The sequence below is a fragment of the Gaeumannomyces tritici genome (genome assembly GCF_000145635.1).
Source record: "Gaeumannomyces tritici R3-111a-1 unplaced genomic scaffold supercont2.3, whole genome shotgun sequence".
Classification (NCBI taxonomy): Eukaryota; Fungi; Ascomycota; class Sordariomycetes; order Magnaporthales; family Magnaporthaceae; genus Gaeumannomyces; species Gaeumannomyces tritici.
In genome coordinates, this window is record NW_008804547.1 from 2,854,969 (window position 1) to 2,875,822 (window position 20,854).

At 58.6% G+C, this 20,854-nt stretch overlaps 8 protein-coding genes across 8 annotated transcripts; 3 read left to right on the plus strand and 5 right to left on the minus strand.

The window, feature by feature from the left end:
* Nucleotides 1-179: 179 nt before the first annotated feature.
* GGTG_06083 (hypothetical protein) lies at nt 180-887 on the minus strand (the record flags this gene model as incomplete). Its single annotated transcript, XM_009223897.1, has 2 exons — nt 180-557; nt 813-887. The coding sequence occupies 2 exons, from the start codon at nt 885-887 to the stop codon at nt 180-182; spliced, it is 453 nt and encodes a 150-aa protein (XP_009222161.1).
* Nucleotides 888-1,239: 352 nt separating this feature from the next.
* Nucleotides 1,240-1,461, plus strand: GGTG_06084 (hypothetical protein; the record flags this gene model as incomplete). The annotated part of the gene is made up of 1 exon (XM_009223898.1): nt 1,240-1,461. The coding sequence occupies one exon, from the start codon at nt 1,240-1,242 to the stop codon at nt 1,459-1,461; it is 222 nt and encodes a 73-aa protein (XP_009222162.1).
* Nucleotides 1,462-2,160: 699 nt separating this feature from the next.
* Nucleotides 2,161-4,991, plus strand: GGTG_06085 (hypothetical protein; the record flags this gene model as incomplete). Its single annotated transcript, XM_009223899.1, has 2 exons — nt 2,161-2,573; nt 2,654-4,991. 2 exons carry the CDS (start codon nt 2,161-2,163, stop codon nt 4,989-4,991), a joined length of 2,751 nt encoding a protein of 916 aa, XP_009222163.1.
* Nucleotides 4,992-5,051: 60 nt separating this feature from the next.
* GGTG_06086 (hypothetical protein) lies at nt 5,052-7,156 on the minus strand. Its single transcript, XM_009223900.1, has one exon. The coding sequence runs from the start codon at nt 6,846-6,848 to the stop codon at nt 5,220-5,222; it is 1,629 nt and encodes a 542-aa protein (XP_009222164.1). The 5' UTR covers nt 6,849-7,156; the 3' UTR covers nt 5,052-5,219.
* Nucleotides 7,157-8,451: 1,295 nt separating this feature from the next.
* Nucleotides 8,452-11,188, minus strand: GGTG_06087 (hypothetical protein; the record flags this gene model as incomplete). Its single annotated transcript, XM_009223901.1, has 4 exons — nt 11,166-11,188; nt 10,179-11,066; nt 8,796-10,100; nt 8,452-8,512 (listed from the first exon to the last, which is right to left on the minus strand). Exons 2-4 carry the CDS (start codon nt 10,724-10,726, stop codon nt 8,452-8,454), a joined length of 1,914 nt encoding a protein of 637 aa, XP_009222165.1. The 5' UTR covers nt 10,727-11,066; nt 11,166-11,188.
* A 1,433-nt stretch (nt 11,189-12,621) lies between these two features.
* Nucleotides 12,622-12,867, minus strand: GGTG_06088 (hypothetical protein; the record flags this gene model as incomplete). Its single annotated transcript, XM_009223902.1, has 1 exon — nt 12,622-12,867. The coding sequence occupies one exon, from the start codon at nt 12,865-12,867 to the stop codon at nt 12,622-12,624; it is 246 nt and encodes an 81-aa protein (XP_009222166.1).
* An 850-nt stretch (nt 12,868-13,717) lies between these two features.
* Nucleotides 13,718-19,066, minus strand: GGTG_06089 (hypothetical protein). Its single transcript, XM_009223903.1, has 3 exons — nt 17,863-19,066; nt 15,051-17,693; nt 13,718-14,986 (listed from the first exon to the last, which is right to left on the minus strand). The coding sequence occupies exons 1-3, from the start codon at nt 17,908-17,910 to the stop codon at nt 13,958-13,960; spliced, it is 3,720 nt and encodes a 1,239-aa protein (XP_009222167.1). The 5' UTR covers nt 17,911-19,066; the 3' UTR covers nt 13,718-13,957.
* Nucleotides 19,067-20,575: 1,509 nt separating this feature from the next.
* On the plus strand, nt 20,576-20,850 carry GGTG_06090 (hypothetical protein; the record flags this gene model as incomplete). Its single annotated transcript, XM_009223904.1, has 2 exons — nt 20,576-20,671; nt 20,797-20,850. 2 exons carry the CDS (start codon nt 20,576-20,578, stop codon nt 20,848-20,850), a joined length of 150 nt encoding a protein of 49 aa, XP_009222168.1.
* Nucleotides 20,851-20,854: the final 4 nt, after the last annotated feature.

The window sequence follows — 20,854 nt, forward strand, 5'->3', positions numbered from 1 at the left end:
TCTAGCTTTACAACATAATACACTCCCGCTCCAAATCCACGGCCCTTCGCGCTTCTGGCTGCGTGCGCCGGACAAAGAGTGTCGACAGCTTTCCATTCTCTTCTCGTCGTCTCCCCGACTGCCGCGGGAACCCCAGCTAGTGAGGGCCGAAGCACAGCAAAGATTGCATCGGGGATCCCCTAGTAGGTCTCGCCGGCGGCCTCCTCCTCGACACCCGCTTCCTCGGCCTCCTCCTCGGCCTCCTCGGGCTGCACATCGCGCTTGGAGTCCTTCTTGGGGGGCGTCGCAGGCTTGGGTTCGGCAGCCGGCTTCTGGGCCGGCTTCCCGGAGGTGCTGGCCATCTCGGGATCCTTGATCTGGTTGTTCTTGACCGTGTTGTTGTGCGCCTTGACCCGGTTGTGTGTCTTTTTGATGTTGCGGCTAATGTAAGGGCCAACGGCGGTGTGGGGGCCAATGTAGCGGGCCTCGAGCGCCGCGCCGCGCCCGGTGGGGAGGGCGGCGGCCGGGGCGGCGAGGGCGGCCAGAGCCATGATGCTCGCGATCTCGGAGTAGTGCATCTTGAGGAGAGTAGTGTGGGCGGCGGTGGGATGGAGGGAGTGGAGGTGTAGTTGTCAAGCAGGAGGACAAAAGGAGATACAGTAGGAAATAATTCAAGGAAAGGAACAATATGGAAAAATGGATATCGCGATAGGGCGTGATGAGGTGAAGGGAGATAGGCAAGTCGAGGATGGTCAGGACGAAGTTGGTGCTATATACAGCCGGCGACTGACATGTCTCTGGAGCAGGGGTATGTCTCCAGCGGCTCAACTTACAAGGCAGAGCCCTGTCGGTCCATGGGCTGCGGTGAAATGTGCCGCTCTGCCGGGAGGCGCCAAACCTCTAGTCATGTCCTGTTCCCCTCGGCCCGTGCATTTTTGACAGCTCGCCATGCCGTGCCGTGCGGGCCGTCGTGGCCGCTCATTTTCTGGGCGGACTGCCTGTGGCATCATAATCCCGTCCCGGGTGCCAGTTTCGTCTGTTCGCAAACCTAAATTCTCGGTGCCTGGGTGGGTAGGCATGTTCCCGGATCGGGGAGGATGATGCTGGTCGCGAGCTACAAAAAGAGGGCTGGCATTGAACCGTGGGGCTGTGAATGGGCACGGGCACTCCGATCCCTTATGCCCGCCAATTTGTTACGTGTGGTGTGCTTCCCTCAACCTCGCCACAGCATCAAAGTTCAATGTCGTGACATCAACCGTAATGATGCCAGGGTCGCAGCACATGCAGTGGCCGACCCGAGGCCCTCGGGCGAGCTGTGACCCTCCTCCGCCCAAGTTGGAACACACACAGACAAGCCCATCGTGGCTGGCAGCCGAGAAGGCGGATCTTGTTGACACCATCCACATCATCTGGCGAGGATGTCTCGCGTGCAGCGTCGCTGCGGCCACAGCCCTGCCGCGGTGGCTGGGCTCGCCGATCTGAGACACCCCAGGAAATGCTTGAAGGGCGGTTGTGTGCCTCGCAGATGGACTTGAGTGTTGAAGTAGTCGCCCTGTTGGAGCAGGTGGCATTGGCCAAGCGCAGTCAAACCTCCACCCAATGGCGAGATGCAGTTTGGCCTGGGGATGACTCTGCCATCCACTGTCCTGTCAAGGTATCCGTCCGGCAAAGAGAAAGTCATCTCTGTCCTGGGAGCATCATGAACGAGGTCTCCTAGGCCTCTCGGACAGCAAGAATGCAAATTTCAAAGGGGAAACTCGTCGAATTTCTCTTGGGCGCGCTGGGCCGCCATGCGTCTAACCAATAACCCGTTCGCGACGCGATGCAGGATGCCTGCCTGTGTCCGCCCAGCTCATTAACCTACGCCCTTTTTGGCCTTCGCTCTCTCTTCCTGCCAACGAGAGTGCCTCCTGAGGTCAGGCTTTGGTCAAATCACCACCTGGTGTGGCTGGCACGGCCACTGCGTTGCCGCTGCCAGCTGCACATAGAATGCGGCCCATCATTCCATCATGGTCGCCTTCTTCAGCTGTATGGTAAGGCCCCGCCACATTTTTGGGTGGCCGTATCATCCTGGCATTAGATCCCATTCTCTTCCTCTCATCGCTTCACGCAGCAGTGTCGCCGACCAGCTTACCCTCTCTCGCCATCTCCACCAGCCGACGCTGCCGCCAAGCCGTCAAGATGGATGCGCTCTCGATCGCTACCGCCGTCATCGCCTTCGTCGACTTCGGATCAAAATTAGTCTCTCTTTACCGAGAAGTCAGCCAGGCTCGCGATGGCCTCCCCTCAGAGCTATCGGATCTCTCAACTCAGGGCCCAGAGTTGTCCAGGAACGCCAGCTCGGCCAGGGGCAGGATCGCACAACTGCGAGCCCTCTACCCTCACCAAGCAGAATCCTTCGATCGCCTCACGTCGGAATGCAACGTGGCCGAGGAGGATCTGCAGAAACTTGTCAGCAGCTTCAAGCCAGGCCAGGGGAAAGCTGCGCTTGGCGCTCTACGCGCTTGGTGGAAGCATGCCGAAATCGATACCCTCCAGGGACGGCTGAGAAACATCCGAGACCAGTTGAATACCAGCATGATCGTGTGTATCTTGTATGTTTTCTCTTTTTTTTGTGACCCTGCTGCCCAAATATCTTGACAGTATGCTAAGACCATTGTCCGGCCGCACGAAGGGGCACTACCATGGAAACCCACAACGATCCGGGGAAACTCATCGACAGGCTCAGCCCTGAGCGTCCCATCAAATACCCGAGACCCGATCTCGGCGAGATGTCTAGTGACAAGCCGTTACAAGCCCCATCAGACGCAAACAAGATCGCGATCGGATTGTGGACAGCGATCAAAACCACCCCAGGGCCAGGCGATCTCGAATCGGTCCAGGCTGCCGGGGCCTACGCCAGCGACTCTGTCCTAACCAACAGCAGCGACGCTATTTGCCACACGATTCTGAACGCTCTTGCGTTTCCTGATATGATGGCGCGTGAGAATCAGGTCAAAGAGCCTTTGCCTACCACGCTCAAATGGCTTATGAACGATGCCGACCTGGTGAATGGAACACCATCCTCTTCCATCGGCAGCACTCTTTTGTCTTCCTCGGCGCAGAAAGACACGCGTCACTCTCAAGGGCACGGCTTCAAAGCCTGGCTCGAGTCTCCCGACAACGAGAGTCCTTTCTGGATAACAGGAAAGCCAGCTTCCGGGAAGTCCACGATCATGAAATATATATGTACAAACCCAAAAGTCGAAGCCTCCCTGAGGCAGTGGGCTGGCGATCTTGAGCTTCTCACGTGCAGCGCCTACTTCTGGAACCCGGGGTCCTCAGAGCAAAAGTCCCAAGCCGGTCTTTTACGCACCATGCTTCATCAGCTTCTCGGCCAGCGACCCGACTTGTGCTCGTTGGTCACCCCGGAGCGCTACATGTACTTCAGGCTCGCCGGAACCAACGCTCCCAGTCCAGATTGGACAATCAAGGAGCTTCGAAAAGCCTTCGAGAACCTAGGCTCTCAGATCCATGACACAGCTCGCCTTGCCATGTTCATCGACGGACTGGATGAGTGCGATGGCGATTTGATGGAGCTCGTTGGTTTTACCAAGAAGTTGCACCGTGATCACAGGGTCAAGCTTTGCGTCTCGAGCCGTCCGTGGAACACATTCAAAGACGCTTTCAAAACCTACCCATCTCTCCGAATGGAACAGCACACGAGGCCTGACATCGAAAAATATGTCCACGAGCAAATGGCGGGCAGCGATGGGCTTCAGGAACTTCGCCAAGTAAAGGTTCGCAACAAAAGCGTTGTGGACCTTGAGTCCCAGCTCGTCGAGAAAGCGGACGGAGTTTTTCTCTGGGTAGTGTTGGTGGTGGAACAGATTTTGGTCGCCGCTCGGGACAACCCCGAAATGGACAAGATCTGGGAGTTGTTTGAGGCACTCCCTCCAGACTTGGAAGAGCTCTATGCGTCGATGCGTAGACGATCGAGCAAATCCCTGCTGGAGACAGCATCTCGAATGTACCAACTCGTTTTCCGATGGAAGGACACCGTCGATGACCCCTTCAGCGCTGATGCCTTCTGGATTGCGATCACCTGCAACCCTGCCGAGTCACCAGAGGTCCCTGAGGCTGACGAAATGGTCAGGATAATCCCGGTGCTTGAAAGAAAAGTGGCGGGCTGCACCGGCGGGATGTTACAAATCGTCAAGCGTCGAATGCCAATACCCGTCAGACGCGATCAACACAACAATTACGTGGAGTTTATCCACCGAACAGCGTTCGACTGGCTGCGAAGCATGCACGTGTGGTCCGCCGTTGTCAAGGATGGGCCGCCGGACTATGATCCGTCTCTAGTCATCATCTCCTTCCTCGCTCGCCCGCCCGATTCGCAATGGAGACCTATCGGTGAATTGGACGACGCGGGCAGTCCGGTCCCTCCGCGATTCCGGTGCTTGTTCTATTTCGCCCGGACTTGTCATGATTCGCGGGAGAGCAGGCGAGCACTCCTTCGCCTTATCGATCGATCAGACCCCTCGCCAATTGAGCCACTGCTAGGGGAATCGCCGGCGAAACGCCGTGAATCACTCGCTGTCGAATTTCGTTGCTGGCCTTACCTTCAAGCAAAGCTTGAAAGCGGCGCCAAGCTCGAGCTTGCCAAGCCCCCGAGCAAGTTGCTTTGGTTTGTTCCTGAAAGGTTCTGGGACAAAACCAGAAGAGATTCATGGTCGTACGCTACCAGATCCATATTGATTATCGAAGATGGAAATGACATTCAATCTCTGAACATGAGACTGAGGATTGCTAAGGTTCTAAGGGAGGGAAAGCTCATTCCCACGCGGCAAATAATGAAAGGTATCGGGCAGCTCATCCGACAAGACACATGGCCGTTGGAGTACTACAGGGCTCTTCAAGCAGGGCTTCAAGGGAGGGGCTTCGATATGCTGCTTAGTAGGGTGGAGCTGACGGGTATCAAGATAGGCTGGTCACGTCGCAGCTCTGACTCACCCAGGGTGATGTATTAGGTAGTCGTGTGACAAAATCCGATCAGTGCATGCCCCGAATGCTCTGAAACATGAAGACAAGCGTACTAGTATTTATATTAGCGTTATGAGTTTGTGGCCGCTCGTGAAAGCTATTTAACCATCGGACCCAACGAAGCATATAATAAAGGAGCGAAAAATGGAACAGCCAGGCCCTCTCGCCATGCCACCAGATTACATGTTCAAAAGTGGCTGGTTTGTCCCGAAGCCTTATAGGCGGTACCGAAAGCCTACCATCTCCCAGTCGGTCACGTTTTCGTAGTCCTCGGCCATCAGCTCCACCTCGCCCACCATCTGAGCCACGGTCTTGCCGGCCCCGTCGCGCGTCCCGTCTTCTCCGGCCCCAGCTACCTTGGACGACCCGGCGGCGCCACCGCCGACCGCGCCGGCGGCGCCGGCGCTGCCCACGAACCCCTCCTCGCGCGCGCGCCTGCGGTTCGCGAGCTGCAGGTACGCGCGCAGGCCGAGGGCGAGGCCAGCGACCAGGGAGTAGCAGGCCATGATGGCGGCGAAGGCGGTGCCGTAGCCGGAGCGCTCCTCGTCGGCGCGGAAGAAATGGGGGCCGGCGATGTTGCCGGCGCAGTAGGCGACGAAGAGCAGGGCCGAGACGGTCATCTTCTTGGTCACGCCGCGGTAGTTTGCCTGCACGAGCGACATGGCCAGCGGCATGGCGGCCGAGCCCGAGGCGAGGAGGAAGTAGGCAAACATCCGCACGCCCTTGGAGAACGCGGACGGCGTCTCGCGGCGCAGGATGGCGGCGTAGATGACGGAGCTCCCCGCGATGCAGGGCAGCACGACGGCGACGATGAGCAGGCAGTTGGCGGTGCGGTGGCGGCCGGCCAGCCAGCCCGTGCCGGCGATCCAGGCGGCAGCCAGGAGCGAGTAGGGGATGTTGACGAGCGTGGTCTGCAGCGCCGTGAAGCCAAAGGAGCGCACGACGAGGTTGGCAAAGTTCTGGGTGCCGCCGTTGGGCATCCGCGACGCGACGCCGAGGCAGAAGAAGAACCAGGTCTTGGGGTCGGCCAGGCACTCGCGCGCCTGCGCCCAGCGCCAGGCCGTGCCGTCGGTGCGGCCCGTCCCGGCCACCACGACGCGGTCGGCCGCGAACCGGCGCTCGGCCGGGGTCGAGAGGAAGCGGGCGGTCGCGATGGAGTCGGGCAGGAAGCGCCAGACGGCGAGCGCCCAGAGGAAGGTGGCCAGGCCCAGCACGACGTACATGGCGCGCCAGGGGCCGACGGCGTCGCCGTCGCCGCGCGGGACGTGGCCGATGCCAAAGGCCAGCAGGGACGCGACGAGGCCGCCGACCGAGTTGCCCGAGAACCAGATGCCGGTGCGGGTCGGGATCTCGTCGCGCGTGTACCAGGTGGACGTGATGAACATGAAGGCCGGCGTGATGGTGGCCTCGGCGACGCCCAGGAGGAAGCGCACGGCGAGCAGGCCGCCGTAGCTGCGGCACGCGGCCGTCAGGGCCACGACGGCGCCCCAGAAGAGGGTGTTGGCGGTGAGGTAGCGGGCCACGGGCAGGCGGGCGATGAGGAGGGTGGTCGGGTACTCCCAGGCGAAGTAGCCAAAGTAGAAGACGGCCGAGACCCAGCTGTAGTCCTGCCCCCGCAGCCCGTTGTCCTCGCGCAGCCCAAACACGGCCGCGCTCGACAGGGTGGTCTTGTCCATGAAGTTGAACATGTACGTGACGAAGAGGACGGGGATGAGGTTCCGGTCGATCTTGCGCAGCACCAGCCGGGCCATGTCGTCGTCGGCGACGGCCGTGTCGCTCCTGGCCGCCATCTGGTCTTCGGCCGGCACGCGCGCCTCGGCGGCTCGTGACGATTCTGCCGACATGCCTTTCCTGCCTGCCCGATGGACGGAGCGATGCTGGGCGTTGACGTCTCTCCGATGCGGGCGACCGGGGGAGCCCCTTGAAGAGGGCGCATGTCGATCAAATAGGTACCCGTTTATAGGGTTTCTTATCTCGTGCTACTCCTCTTTCGCGCCTTTCCGACGCCCGAACCCCGCCTTAGGGCTCGCACTTATCTGCTGCAGCATCCAACCCACCGCCATTCCGGAAATGGGGATCGCGTCAAGCCGCGGCCTGAGGCGAGTTTTCGTGGAATTTCCCCGGGGTGGGATTTTAAGCAATGTATTGCAGCATGTCCCGCCTTGTAGCAGCAAGCTGCGTCGCCAAGCATAGGGCTGTCCAAGAAGCGGAGCAATCTGCCCATGTCTGACCATCCAAGCATTTGGTTGCAAATTCGTGTAAATCAGCTACTACCGCGTGTAGCACTTTTGGTAACGACACTTCCGTACCTACAATGAAGTCTTGGGGTATACTACGGCTAGAGGTACGTACCCGGGCTACGCGGGAGAGGTGCGAGGCCGTGGAAAATGACAAGCCATCTTCTGGGTCTCGGTAACAACTGTGATCAAGTGATTGCAGGAGCCTTATTACCAGTATATAATCCTAGACATGCTTGGATTCTGTATCAGTATCTCGCCTTTCCCTTCTCTCGCTCGAATCTCTATAGAGAGGAGGCCGATTGGGAATTGCTGTCCAAGGCACGGGCGGGCGGGGCTTGGGAACTTGTAATAAAGCCATCACATATCTTTCCCTCCTCACAACACATCAAAGACAGACCACCCGCAAATGCGCCTAGCTCCCGCATACCCAAAAGGGTCGACCCACCCTCGGGCGCCTCATGAAAAACACGAGGAGCCGAGACAGGGGCAGGCCGTCGGCACCGCCCTGTTGGAGGCCACCAGGTACCGCGAGCTTGCCGCACGCTCTTGTGTCTGAGAGAGACATGTGAGGCGATTGCCTACTGCGTGGCTGACGACTCCATCGGCAGCGCTCCGGGGATAGAAACAAAATAAAGTAAGGAAAGCAAGAAACATTGAGGCAAGGATAGGCCCTCCCAGCCGGAGCCCAGTCTCGCCCATGCCATCTACTTTCACCCCCTTCCCCAGTCATTTCAGGATAGAGTCGAGGCAAGGGCCAGTCTCCCCTCCCCCCAGGCCAGTCTGTGCGTCCAACGTTGAAACAAACAAAGAAAGACGATGACAAAAAAACCATAAGGAGGACAAAAGCAAAGTCTGCAGCCCACATGCCTGCAAATAAATCAATCATGTCAAGCGCTTGACACGAGGGTTAGGGGGGAGGGCTCGAGAGAAGCCGCCCAGGGGAAGCAAAAAATAATATCGGTGGACAGGCTTTCCCGGCTCAAGTCCCCTTGCCGACTCCTGGCCGAAAGCTGGGCTGGGCTAAGCGCAGGCAGGCTCGGGACGAGGGGTGCAATAGTTTCCATGTCGGTTTTTTTTTCTCGGATGAACATCCGGCAGCATCAGCCGTCCCATCGTCGCCCTTTCTCACCGCGACTTGAGAATCCGGTTTCGTCAAGAGTCGCATCGAACCGTATCCCACTCCGAATCATGTCAATTTTGCATTCCATTAGATACCGGTAGTAGCAATTATGGTCTTGTTGTTCCTTTGCTGTTGGATATTAGAAGCTCTATTAATTGTTACATCTTTTAGTAGTGTCGGCCGTGGACCCAGTCCGACTCGACGCCAGACGAGGTTCATAGTCCGCAAGCAAGCAGGTAGTACGCCCGCTTGCTGCTGGTCGCGTTTGTTCATGTTTGCTCATCGTAGTATATCCTCCCTGTGTAGCAGCAGCAACAGTCGTAGTCTCCCCATTAGTTCAACGCAAACGGGACCCAGTGCTGGTTCCCCGTCCGCGGCTGTCGTATTTAGAGAGCCCCGGGGCACTCTGCGAGGACCATCTCTTCCCCTACCGCCGTATGCTGGCCATCGACTTGGACCGTTGCAGCGGCCGCGAGAAGTTCTTGTTGACCGACTGCGCGCGCTTCAGCGCCTCCTCTTTAGCCCTGGCCCTGCGGACTCTCCTCGCGGTCCTCGACATAACGCTACGCGTCTCCTCGGCCGGGTAGAGCGCGTCGTCATCTTCCTCTTCCTCGTCGCTGCCGTCGTCCTCATCCGTCGAGTAGGTATCCAGGCTCGCCGTCTCGTCGGCGGCCATTACCTGGTCGCTCACCGGCTTCCTCTTCACGCTCCACCCGCCGGCCGACGCAGACGCGTTTCCAGGTGCCGTCCGCGGTCTCTCGGCCGGGAGGCCACCCGCCGGCCGGCTGAGAACGGGAGGGACGGGGGGAGGTGCCATATTGGGCAGCTCAGGCAGGATGAGCGGCGCACCAAACGGAGGGTGCGACCGAAGCGACATAGCCCTCGGGCTAGGCGCCTTGGGGCTAGGCGCGCTCTGTGTTGCTGCCGACGCGGATTTTTGCGTGGCTCCGCCGCGGAAACCAAACCCGACTGGCGGCGGCGGCGAGCTCGCCATCGACTTGCGCCGACTCCTTTCCGGAAACACCTCTGCCGGGGCCGCCAGTGCCGGGGCACGTTGAGGGCCGGCTGACGTCGAGGGCCGACGGCTCTCCGATGGCCGGCTTGGCAGGGATGGCCGACTAGCCGCCGAGGTCGAGGGCCGAGACGCCCGGGCTGTACTCGGGCCCGCCGTTGGCGTGGCCGGTGTCGAGTGGGAGGTCATGATGGACCTCCAGTCTTGGTGAGACATGACGAACACGTCAGGCAACTTCGGCTCGCGCTCGCCTAGCGGAGCGTCGCTTGGTTGGGCCGTTGAAACGGCTGATGCAGCGCGGGTGTGGTTTCGTGCCCTCTCGTCCGCGGAGCGCTTCCCGTGATGCGATGGCGGGCGCCAGGCCATGTGGACTGGCGAGCGCTGATCGCGGATGGCGGGGATCGGGGGAATGGCGACGGCGACCGTCTCGCTGATGGCTGTTCCTGGCGGAACGGTTAAGGTAGGAAGCGCCAACGAGGCAGGCGCTGCTTGGGATGCGGCGAGGCCCTGGGCGGGCCATGCGCCGGTGGCCCGGTCCCCGGGGTTCAGCGAGCGATAGCGATCCACGGGCGGCTCGACGGGGGACCAGGGGTGGGGCGGTGGCGGGACGGCGGGGCTCGGACTCCGTCCCCTGTATTCCAGGAATTCGTTTTTTGAGATGAGCGCTGTGGCAAAGGGCGTCATGGACCATTCGACGCAGCAAAGTATGCCAAAGTTGGAAATACTGCCGGAACGACGGGCCGCTGTCAGTCGCAGTTTAAGGCCGCGAGCCCAACACCAGGAGGCAGGGGACACCACTTACAGGCCAGTCGTGGAAACAAGCAAGTTGACGAAGACGGTCTGGCTAGACTCGACCCTGAACGGCCCCGAGACATCGAGGCCGATCCTCGCCGCGGCGAGCGCGCTTGTGACAATGGCCGTGATCCAGATTGGGAAGCTTAGGCGTATCAACAGCAGGCCGGCAGCATGCACGTAGTTGCCGTACATCTGGGGAGAGCCGTGTTCCTTCTTCCTGTAGGCTGTCCTGGCCGCCCAGAGGTGGATGAGGCTGTACAGAGCACCCATGGCGCACGCTACTAGGACGACGACACGGCTGGGCAGCTCATTGCTGCGCGCGATGATGGACTGCAGGCCACCCAGGGCGAAGAAGATGATGCCGGTGGCGGACGACAGAAACAGCCCGGCCAGCGCCACCAACGTGATGGTGGGCAGAGTCCGACCCCCATGTTCCCTCTGTCCCTGGAACTCGAGATCGCCCTTGATCGGGCTGTCAAGAGCAGTTGGATCTGATGATGGTGATAGGGTCTGTCGGTCGCCGCTGTGCGCCAGTTCCTCCTTGTAACCGCGCATTTTCCCTCCCCTCCTCTGTCTCTGGCCCCTAGACCACGAAGCTCCAGGCTCTTTCTCACGACCTTGGGTTGCTCAGTCTCAGCAGCCAATAGGCCGTGGGCGGGTCGGAAGAGCAGTCGGGGAGGATGGCCGGTCCCCAAGTCCAGCTCGGCGGAGGTTGTGATCCATCAGCCCAAACCGGGGGCGATATAAGAGAACAACGATGATGGGTATATTAAAACGCCGGGACGCTGAGAAAAAGAAAGGGAAGGTGCAAAAAAACAAAAAAAAAACAAAAGATGTGGAAACAAGAATAAGCATGATGGCGGCAGATGCAACAGCACCGACGATGCGGACAGACCTTGCATCATAAACGGTCAGCCTGCCTTAGTTCGAGATCGGGCTCCGGCCATTGGTCAGGAGGAAGCGTGGATGGTGGAAAAAGCAATGGGGAGCTTGCCTGTCGGATCTGAGACACGGCCAGTTGGGGGAGGGGCTTGCTGCTCAGGGATGGCGGGGATCTGGCCATGCAACGACAGGAGGGCCAGCCGAACCTTCGCATCTCGTGGTGGATGTGTGGTTGTTTTCTGAGCGGCCCAGCATACCCCGGACCGCCAACGCAATGCGAAACTGGTTGGTCAGCCCGGTGAGCTCCCCTATCTCTCCTGCAGCGACGCTCATATACCACCACCACACCACCACTAGCCGTGTGTTATTTCGGCTAGCAAGTGTGTGTATGTGTGTGTGTGTGTCCACATTGCTGCAGATTCCAGATTCGAGAGGGGTTGGAAGGCTGAGCTCATATGCATGAACATTTTCGTCCGTCATCGTTCACTCCGCCAAACAGCCGGCGGTCAAGCCCACTCCAGCCAGCCTCGTGATCTGCGCCAAGACCGTCGGACTGAGCTCTCACCGCCGCCGAGCACGCCAGGCTCGGGCCCTTTCGGCCGTCTGAGGCTCTTCCAGGGGAGGGGAGGAGATTCGGTGCAGGCTTTTGCATGACGGCCCAGCTCGTGCTGGTCCCTCCCATCTCCGCCTTTTTGGGTGGGTCAGCGATTACATACAGAAAGTGGAGAGGGCTAGCGCGTGTTGCGATTGGATGGCCAGCTCTTGGCTCCGGCGCATCGCATCGTATCGCATCGGATCGCGTCGAATGTTCCTGTCGCCTGCAGTTCTCAGTCGTTCGGCCGCCTCCTTGGGTGCTTGGTTTCGCTTCCATAGGTGTTCCTCTTATTTCCATCTCATCCGAGCATAAGCACAAGTCTGCTGTGCGTGTTGGGGTGCCGATGCACCCACAGCAGGGCTCCACGTCGGCGATAGCCTCCAGATAGCCTCCAGATAGCCTCCAGATAGCCAAGATAGGAGGGAATAGACAGCTATGGTGACAGCAGTGGGGGGTGGGTTGATTGTGCAACGGCTTGGGTCTCGCAATCCTGGCGTTGTTCCTGCATCGGTTCCTGGGAACTGAGGGGACGGACCGCTGGTGGAGTGGGTCCCGATGGAGGGGCTGGACGGCAGGGCCGTCCCTCCCTCTCCAGGGCCGGTGTGGGCTGGGCTGGGCTGGTCGATCAATCTGCACCCAAAAAACGGAGCAGGCAACCACCTAGGCCCCTTCTGACTTAGTAGGCGTTAGATGTGCGCTCCTGCCGAGGCTGATCATCAGGCGTTTGCTCCAAGGACGCACCATGGGCCATCTCCGAGGAATCGACGATGCAGGCTGTGTGTGTGTGTCCTGCATCGATGGTCGATTGCTGTGTTTATTATTTGCATCTCCCTATTAATAGAACCACGGGACGCATTCCAGGTAAGCCCGATCTGAGCCGGGGCTCGGCGTAGCATCGTATAAACCGTCCATTCGTTTTGTGTTTTTTGCCATGTCGGCCCATGTGAATCTCGCTGCTCGCAAGGCACACCTGTCATGAGCCAACGACGGAGAACAAAAGAACGGCCCCACGAACAAGACCCTCCTCGTGGGCCAACAACTGTGGTGCCAGACCCCACCGTCCCGGCGCTCGGCTGCCTCCAACCATGCCCAAAAAGAGGGGCCCGCGATGGTCCCTGATCGCCCTCGCATGAAATGCTCCGAGGGGCGACTTTCTATCTCCTCCATCCGGTTCTTGTTGCCTGTTTTCCTCACACTCTGCCCGGCAACGAATCCTCATGATGGCGTCGTTTAAGATGCTCGCTCACCGTGTCACCGGCCTCTCCGTACTATGCGCCATATTCTGCCTCTCTGTTGGAGACTGAGGGTGTCACGCCATCCCCTACGTATACCTATGTATGAGATACATACCAAACCAACACCAAGTCACCTTGACTACATCTTTTCACCCGACCTTATTAAACGGCTATCGCACCGGAGGAACGGGTTCTGTGCCAATAGTTACCCAGATTGGATGTTATTCCCTGTGTCTTAACCTGGTGGAAAGGTGGAAAAGCGTAAACAAAGTTATATATGTCTCTGATAGACTCCACACTCACGAATATGAGCGCACATGAACAACAACGAAAAGGGAAATCCATCCTCCTCGACTTCTATTCGGTATGGCCACTCGGTATAGCCACTTGATACAGCCGCCATTGATCTCCGAAACAGACCGCCCACACGCGCCGCAGTGGGGCCATCGGGGAGGGGCGGCAGTTGTTATGCATGCAACCGTCTGGACATGTCGACGTCGTAACGCGATAACGCCACGGGGAGGCAAAATGGAAAAGCCGCCTCCTTTTCTCCCAAAAAGCCCACATGCGACGGCAGTCCATCGAGGCGCAGCATAGAGAGGCAAAAATCCAAACTAGTCGATGGTGGTGTCCACCCTATTTATAAGCTTCCATCGTCCGTCGGAGCCCCCGGAGAGCATCAGCAAGGATGCCCGTTATGGCAGACAATGATAAAAACGAGAGTTCAGACGGGCGACTCCACGCTCGATTTGGCACTTGAAAATGGTGTTCAGATTGCCTCCATGGGAAAGAGTTCGGCGACCACGAAACGTGCGCTAGCATCGGCACATCATGTATCGAGCTTAAAATCTTGTTTTGTTTCTACCTGTTGCCTGGAAGGAAAAAGAACAGCCGCGGCTTCGTCAGAGTCGTCAAATAAAACCTAGCGATTAAAAGTGTAAAAGAAGAAAAATACGAGAAGAGAACACTATCTTGGGGGCGAGAGTTATTCCTTGCACCATCCTTCCCGATCCTACAGTCGAATCAAAAGACAACGCGAAATCACACTTCACACGTCATCCACTCCCCCTCCGACTACACCGGAGAGGACGGACCGGCAGGGGCCGTGGCGGACCTAGGCCTAAGCTCCTCCTCCGACCTCGACCGCGCCTCCCCGTGGTGGTCGTGCGTCACCTTGGCCTTGAGCCCTTCCTTCTTCTTGTGCGCGTCCACCTTCTTGTCGCGCATGTACTGCTTGGGGTCGCGGTGGCTGCCCCAGATGCTATGCGAACGCGCCCTGTTTCCCCTGATGCTGGTCATGACGCGCAGCGGCGGCCTGCGGAAGTCATCGTCCTCGGCCGACTCGTCGTCGTCGCCCCTGTCCTTGTCCTTGTCCGCCGCCGCCTCGCGCTTGGCCTCCAGGTCCTTGCGGAGCGCCTCCTGCTCCTCCTCGGGCAGCGTCTCGGGCACCCAGCGCCGCTGGATAAACTTGGGCAGCAGCCTGAGCAGGATCCAGTCGGGGAACTTGCGGATCAGCGCCCCGACCGGCAGCGAGATGGCGCCCAGGCCGATAGACATGCCCCACTCCTTGCCATCGAGCGGCGTGATCTTGAACGCCTCACCACCAACGAAAATGATCAGGACCTGGCCCGCGATCATGATAGTGTTGATACCCAAGAACCAGTAGTTGCGGTGGATGCCCTCCAGCACATTCAGCTTGTTATCCAGACGCCTGTTGTTGACCTCGTTGAAGATCTGCAGCCAGACAAAAGTGTTGAACACGAGCGTTCTGTGCCTTATTTCGCCATTCTCCATGCCGTCGTATCCGAGCAGGTGACCGCCTGCAAAGTTGAGCACTAGAGTGATGGCGAGCTGGCAGATAGCCTGCCCGATAATCATTTTGGCCATTCCAATCGTGATTAGGGCTGCCGATTTGCGGTCGGGCTTGCGGTCGAGAACGGTGCGAGACGGCGGATCGGTAGCGAGGGCGAGGGCGGCGAACGTATCCATGATCAGGTTGACCCACAAGAGCTGAACGGCGTTCAGGACAGACTCCTCTGTAGCGCTGGCCACGGACGAGATAAACGTAAGAACCACGGCAGTGACGTTGACCGTGAGTTGGAACTAGAGGCGGGAGTCAGTACTGGAAAGCACGTGGTAAGTATTCTCTTTGTGGTGGACTCCTTACCTGAAGGAACTTCTTGACCGCATCGTTGACAGCCCGTCCCCACATCATTCCCTTGACGATACTGGCAAAGTTGTCGTCCATGAGAATAATGGCAGCGGCCTCCTTGGCAACTTCAGTACCGGCAATACCCATGGCGAATCCGATATCTGCCATCTTGAGCGCGGGCGCGTCGTTGGTGCCGTCTCCGGTAACGGCGACCGTCTCGCCTAGATCCTTCAGAGTCCTAACTAGGATGCGTTTGTCCTCGGGGCTGGATCGCGCCAGGACCTCGAGCTTGGGCACGAGCTCCTTGAGCTCTGCCTCGCTTTTGCGGCGGAACTCGGGGCCCTCCATGGCCAAGCCGCCGTTTTCAGGCTTATAGATGCCGCATTCCTTGGCGATAGCGCTGCCAGTCAAGATGTTGTCACCGGTAACCATACGGATCTTGACGCCCGCGCGCTGGCAGTCCTGGATGGCGCCCTTGACCTGGGGCCGCAGCGGATCCTTGATGCCAAAGATACCCACAAGCGTCATGTCCGAGTCCACCTTGTGGAAGTCGGCCGCCTTGGGGTCCTCCTTGCTGACTGCATCCGCCGGCGGCCAAGAGTCAAAGTCGCGGTAAGACGAGCCGATGGTGCGCAGGGTCTGGCCGGCGTACGACGTGATTGTCTGGTTGAGGGTTTCGCGGATATCGTCTGTGAGCTCGACGGCGTGGAGCTCATCCGACTCGGGGTCGGCGAGGACCTTGGTGCAGTTCTTCAGGAGGATCTCGCTGGCGCCCTTCACATAGGCACGGTACTTTCCGTCCGCCAGCTTAACAACCGAGGCCATATACTTGAGAGCCGAATCGAATGGCACGACCTGGACGACATCGGCGCTGGAGCGAACCTCGGCAACAGGAGGGGCGCCAAGATGGTCACGGGTGAAAGTCAAGAGAGCGACTTCGGTCTTGGATCCGATAAAGGTATGCTCTCCGTCCTGGTCGCCCTCAAAGGCGGTGCTGTTGACGGCATTGGATTGAATCAGGACGTCTTTGATCGTCGAGCCCAGACCTTGGGCAAAGTTTTCCACCGGCACGTTCTTGATGGGGCTTTCGGTCGAGACGGCCGAGTTGCTAGCCTTCTTCTCCTCGGGTGTCTCCAGGGGCGTATCCGTACCACCAAAGCTGATGGACTTGCCGAGAGTGGCGGCAACGACGGTCATCTTGTTCTGGGTCAGGGTTCCAGTCTTGTCGGAGCACACCGTCGTGGCATTTCCCATGGTCTCACAGGCCCGCAGGACACGGACGAGATTGTTGTCCTTGGTCATGCGAGTGGTAGCGAAAGCCAAGGCCAGGGTGACGGCAAGCGGCAGGCCCTCGGGGACAGCAACGACGACAACGGTAACGGCAGTGATGAAGAGCCTCAGAAAGTTCTGTCCCTTCTCATCAGGTGTGGCCGGGTTGTTGGGGAGACCCACGCAGAACTTGATAAACAGCACCAGGAAAAGGATACCCGCCGAGATGCCTCCAGCCCAGGCAATCATGTCGGCCAGGACGTTCAGCTTCCTCTGCAGCGGCGTGGCCTCGTGGTCGGTCTGCATGGTCATCATGATGCGGCCGTAACTCGAGTTGACACCAACCGAGGTGACCAGGAAAGTGCCGGTGCCTTCGTTGACCTTGCTGCCAGAGATGATGAAGGGATCCATCTTCTCGATCTTGGTAGTGGAATCCCACTTGCCCTCGCGGTACTTGACGAGCGCGGCATAGACTTCGTCGGCGCCCGTCTTTTTCAGCAGATCCGACTCACCCGTGGCGGAGGATTCGTCACACTTGACTCCGTGGCCATCGATGAAAATGCCGTCAACGGGGACGAGATCGCCAGTGCTCAGATGCATAACATCGCCAACCAGAATATCGTGCACGGAAAGCTCGAGACTCTTCCCGGAGCGGATCACCTTGACCGTCTTGTCGTCGTGCTTGGCGTTCAGCTTGGCGAAGCTGCGCTCCATCTGCCAATCATTCACCGTGCCCACCAGGACCACGATGAGGATGGCGACCATGATGGCAACACCCTCAACCCACTCCACCTTTGCGCCGCCGCCCTCGTGCGAGACGCCGAACGTCTGGTACAACCCGAGGGCGAGAGAGACGATGGCGGCGCCCGTGAGCAGTATGAGGATCTTGTCGTTGTACGTCTCCCAGGCGATCTGGAAGATGGACTTTGTCTTCTTCGGCGGCAGGCGGTTGTCCTTGAAGACGCGCTTGCGATCTACGAAGCCGCCGTCCTGGGTGGTGGTGGGCGCCGCCGCCTTGGGAGCGCCCGCCGCCGCCGCCTTGGCAACGGCATCCTCGGTCGAGGCGCCCAGGCGCGAGGTGCCCTTGGCGGCGACGTCGTCAAAGTTGACGGTACCATCGAGAGTTGTCTCGTCGGCACCCAGGCCGGTCTTGCGATTGGTGCGGAGGCCCTTCTCCAGGCCCGACAGGCCGCCGAAGGCGAAGAAGGCGCTGTGGTTCTTGGGATTGAGGAGCTTGGACAGCTGGCCAGGCGTGAAGGCGAAGCGGTTGTCCGACACCAGGAACATGTCCTCGGTGCCGGGATCTGGGGTCAGGGCATCGTCCAGGTCGATCTTGAAGTCCTTCTTGGCTTCTTCGTCCTTGGCTTTGGTGGGGGACGCTGTGGTGGACTGTGGGTGGAGCAGCCGCCCGTCAGTCAGGATGTCGGGGGGCGACGTAAGCTGGGGCAAGGCTGGGCTGGGCTAGGTGGGAAATGGCCGGATAACCGGCACCATGAGAGCACCCAACAACCTAGCGGAGCGCGCGCAGTGCACAACGGCAGTGATCGAATAGACTTACAGCGTCCCCATTGCCATTTCCGGCATCGGGTGGCCCTTTCTCGGCCATTGCGGGAAAATATAATTCTCGACGACACGCCGCCCACTGATACTGTTCTTCGTCTTGAGCGCAATTGAGGATCAAATGTTATGATGTCGGTCGAACCAGGTCGGAGCGCGAGCTGGTGTGCGCGAGCTCGGGGTCGGCTTGCCTCAAAAGGGCAAAAGTGCGCCCTCGGGACAGAGAATAAAGAGAATTTTTGGAACGAAAACGGCAGGTAGGACGCAGATGGAAAAAGGGAAGCTTGAGGGGGAGGATAAACAAAAGTAGGATTCTGAATGCGGGCAGTTGGCACCAAGCAACCTAGCGTAGGTTTTCCGGAAGCGGTTGTGCAAAGCATACGTCCAGAAGAACAGGACCAACCAACCCAAAATTGCACGTTCCAGTGCGAGCTGCGGGCAGGAGGAAGGAATGTGCGCAAACGCCAGGATGAGTGTGGGTTTGGGTGGTCTCTGGTGAAGCCAGGTTGGTTGCTGCCCGTCGACCGGGCTGGATGGACGCGGTGTGACAAAATGCAGGAAAAAAAATAACATAACGCCAAAGGGACCCCAGATGGGCTTTTTGGCTGGTCGAAATTTGGGGACATATCCATCCAATCGAGGCTGACCTCCCCGGACCCTTTCCTCCCTCCTCTGGAGGCCTCCCGCAGCCGCCCGCCACCTCACTCCTCGCGTCCACTGCCAGCAGGGCGCGAGCAAACTCAAGAAAAAAGCCGGGGAGGGACTGCGTCACCCACGCCGGCCGATTTCCCCAGCCAAGGCGGAATGGGCATGGCCTGGGGATACAGCCATCCCACGACCAGACGACGGACAAGGACGCACTTCGTTTCGTGCGCGGCAGCTGCTCACTGGACCGGCCGATCGAATTTCGCTTTGCCGGTTTGGGAATGCCAAGAGTCTACCACTACGAACCAGCGCCGCAACCACACATCAGGCTGATATTGCTCCTCCAACTTTTTTTTCTCCCTCCTCCACTTCGGATTGGCCCTCCCCCCTTGGTGTCCCTCGTTTTTTGCGATTGCGTCGACAGAACATGCGCGGACTCCTGTATCTATAGGTGTTACTCGTATGGAATACGACGTGGCTGATGTCCTGCATTGCCAGGTTTGTAGATCTAGATCGGGCCATGCGGACGATGCGGGCTTTATGGCTGGTGTATCTAAGCGTCATCGGTTTTTCCCCCGTTTCGGTCTAACTCCGCGCCAGGCCGCGCCTGGTGTTTGCTCGTTTGGAAACACAGGGCGGCGCCAACGCCAGCACTGGCCGTTTCTGCAAAAAGCAACCGGTTTTTTGTGCATCTAAGCGAGCTGTCCGTAAGCGGAGCCGCCCGTGCGTGCTTCCATGACCGTGAATTATGACATCAACACGTCAGGGAGGGGGATTGAAGGCAACACTCTTGCAGCAAGCTACACAATAGAAGCGAAGGCTAGAGACAAAATGGGAAAATAAAAACGAGCAGGCAATCGCTCGGCGCCCAGAAAAACAAGCTCAAGGAAGCAGCCGGTATCGTTGGATTTCCCCTGGAGATTGCCGAAAGAAGCATTTTGTGGAGCTTGGCGTGATTGACATGAACAAATGGACCTGATGTCTGACGGCTCGCCTTGACTGCTGTGGTGACCCGGGTTGACTCTGCATGACACTACTATCTCGGCTAGGCGCATCCATTGTCGGTGTGGCCTCGGAAAACGCAGAAGGACGGCGGGAAGGTTGGGAAACAACACATGTCTGGAAGGAACATTGATGCTACGAGAACCCGACCGACCGCTCATTGTTGACCCTTCACTGGGCCTCACCGTATCATTGATCGGCTCTGTGCCAGGCGCTGGCGGCCCAACAGGCCCAAACGCGCCCGTGACCTACGCCATCCGTCAGCGCCTGTTTCATGCAGGAAGCAGATTTGGCCACGGGTCTGGTGATTGGTGTGCCTGGCTCTCTGGATCGCCCAACGGGCGGTGCATCTCATCGAACTTCTTCCAAATACCGCTCGAATCTCCACGGTGCCGCCAGCACCCAGACGTGCCAGATAATTGCCTGGTTTCTCGCCATTTACCCACATGCGCTTTTGCGTTCCAAGACGTAGCATGGGTAAACTCCGCGTGGTTGGACAGAAGGCAGTGAGTGGCTCAGACAAAACGCAACTCAATTCTGATGCGTGTCCGTCCGCCTGAACTTTTGTCAAGCGGCACGCAACAGCACACACACGCAGGACAACTGCCATCAACCCTCCCTCTGACCACCGCACAGCCCTCGATATGGCGACGAGGCTACCTGGTGAGGTGCTTGCCGCCAGCTTGAGGCGTTCTCCACATGGTACTCAATAGCGCGAACCTCCCATACTTTGCTAGCATACATAATGGGCTCTATTTGTCACCGACAACCTCCCCCTCATCTCCCCTTGCCAAGGAGAGAGCTCAGCCCACACCAGCCGTTGTCTTGGAGCATAAAAACTTGCAGGCAGACGGACGACGCAATGATCGTAATAAAAAAGGCAAAAACGACGTGGCGCAGTTCGGAGCCGCGCCACAGGAGTGCGCCTCCCGGGCCTCTGCTTCTGACGGCCGGCGCTTACGTTTCCAACATGCGTCTGGTCTGATCACAAAAGGCCAAACGTAAGGCCCACTTTCCGGGCCCTCGCGTTCTCGGACGGCGGCCTCTTCCAGTATCAGCAGAGTGGAATGACTCGCAAGACACGTCAGTGTCCAGCTCACGAAATCTGGTTGGAGTCCTCGGAAAAGTCCTTCGCCTGGCCGAGGCACAACGCTTTTATGCAGGTGATTGTTGGAAGTTAGAAGGTGGGTTTAGATAGGGCCAGTATCAAGGAGAGTCTAGGCCGGGGACAAAGGTCCGCATGCATGACTACGGCCAAAGCCCCTCCCTCTTTGTCCTTATGGAATAGCACTATATATATATATATATATATATATATATATATATATATATATATATATAATAAC

What these genes read in the sequence shown, in the direction of transcription:
- GGTG_06086 (XM_009223900.1), bottom strand. Translation starts at nt 6,848, where the DNA reads ATGTCGGCAGAATCGTCACGAGCCGCCGAGGCGCGCGTGCCGGCCGAA.
- GGTG_06089 (XM_009223903.1), bottom strand. Translation starts at nt 17,910, where the DNA reads ATGGCCGAGAAAGGGCCACCCGATGCCGGAAATGGCAATGGGGACGCT. An exon ending in GAAATGGCAATGGGGACGCT is followed by an intron (nt 17,694 to 17,862) that starts GTAAGTCTATTC and finishes CTCCACCCACAG; the next exon opens with TCCACCACAGCGTCCCCCAC. An exon ending in CGGTCAAGAAGTTCCTTCAG is followed by an intron (nt 14,987 to 15,050) that starts GTAAGGAGTCCA and finishes TCCCGCCTCTAG; the next exon opens with TTCCAACTCACGGTCAACGT.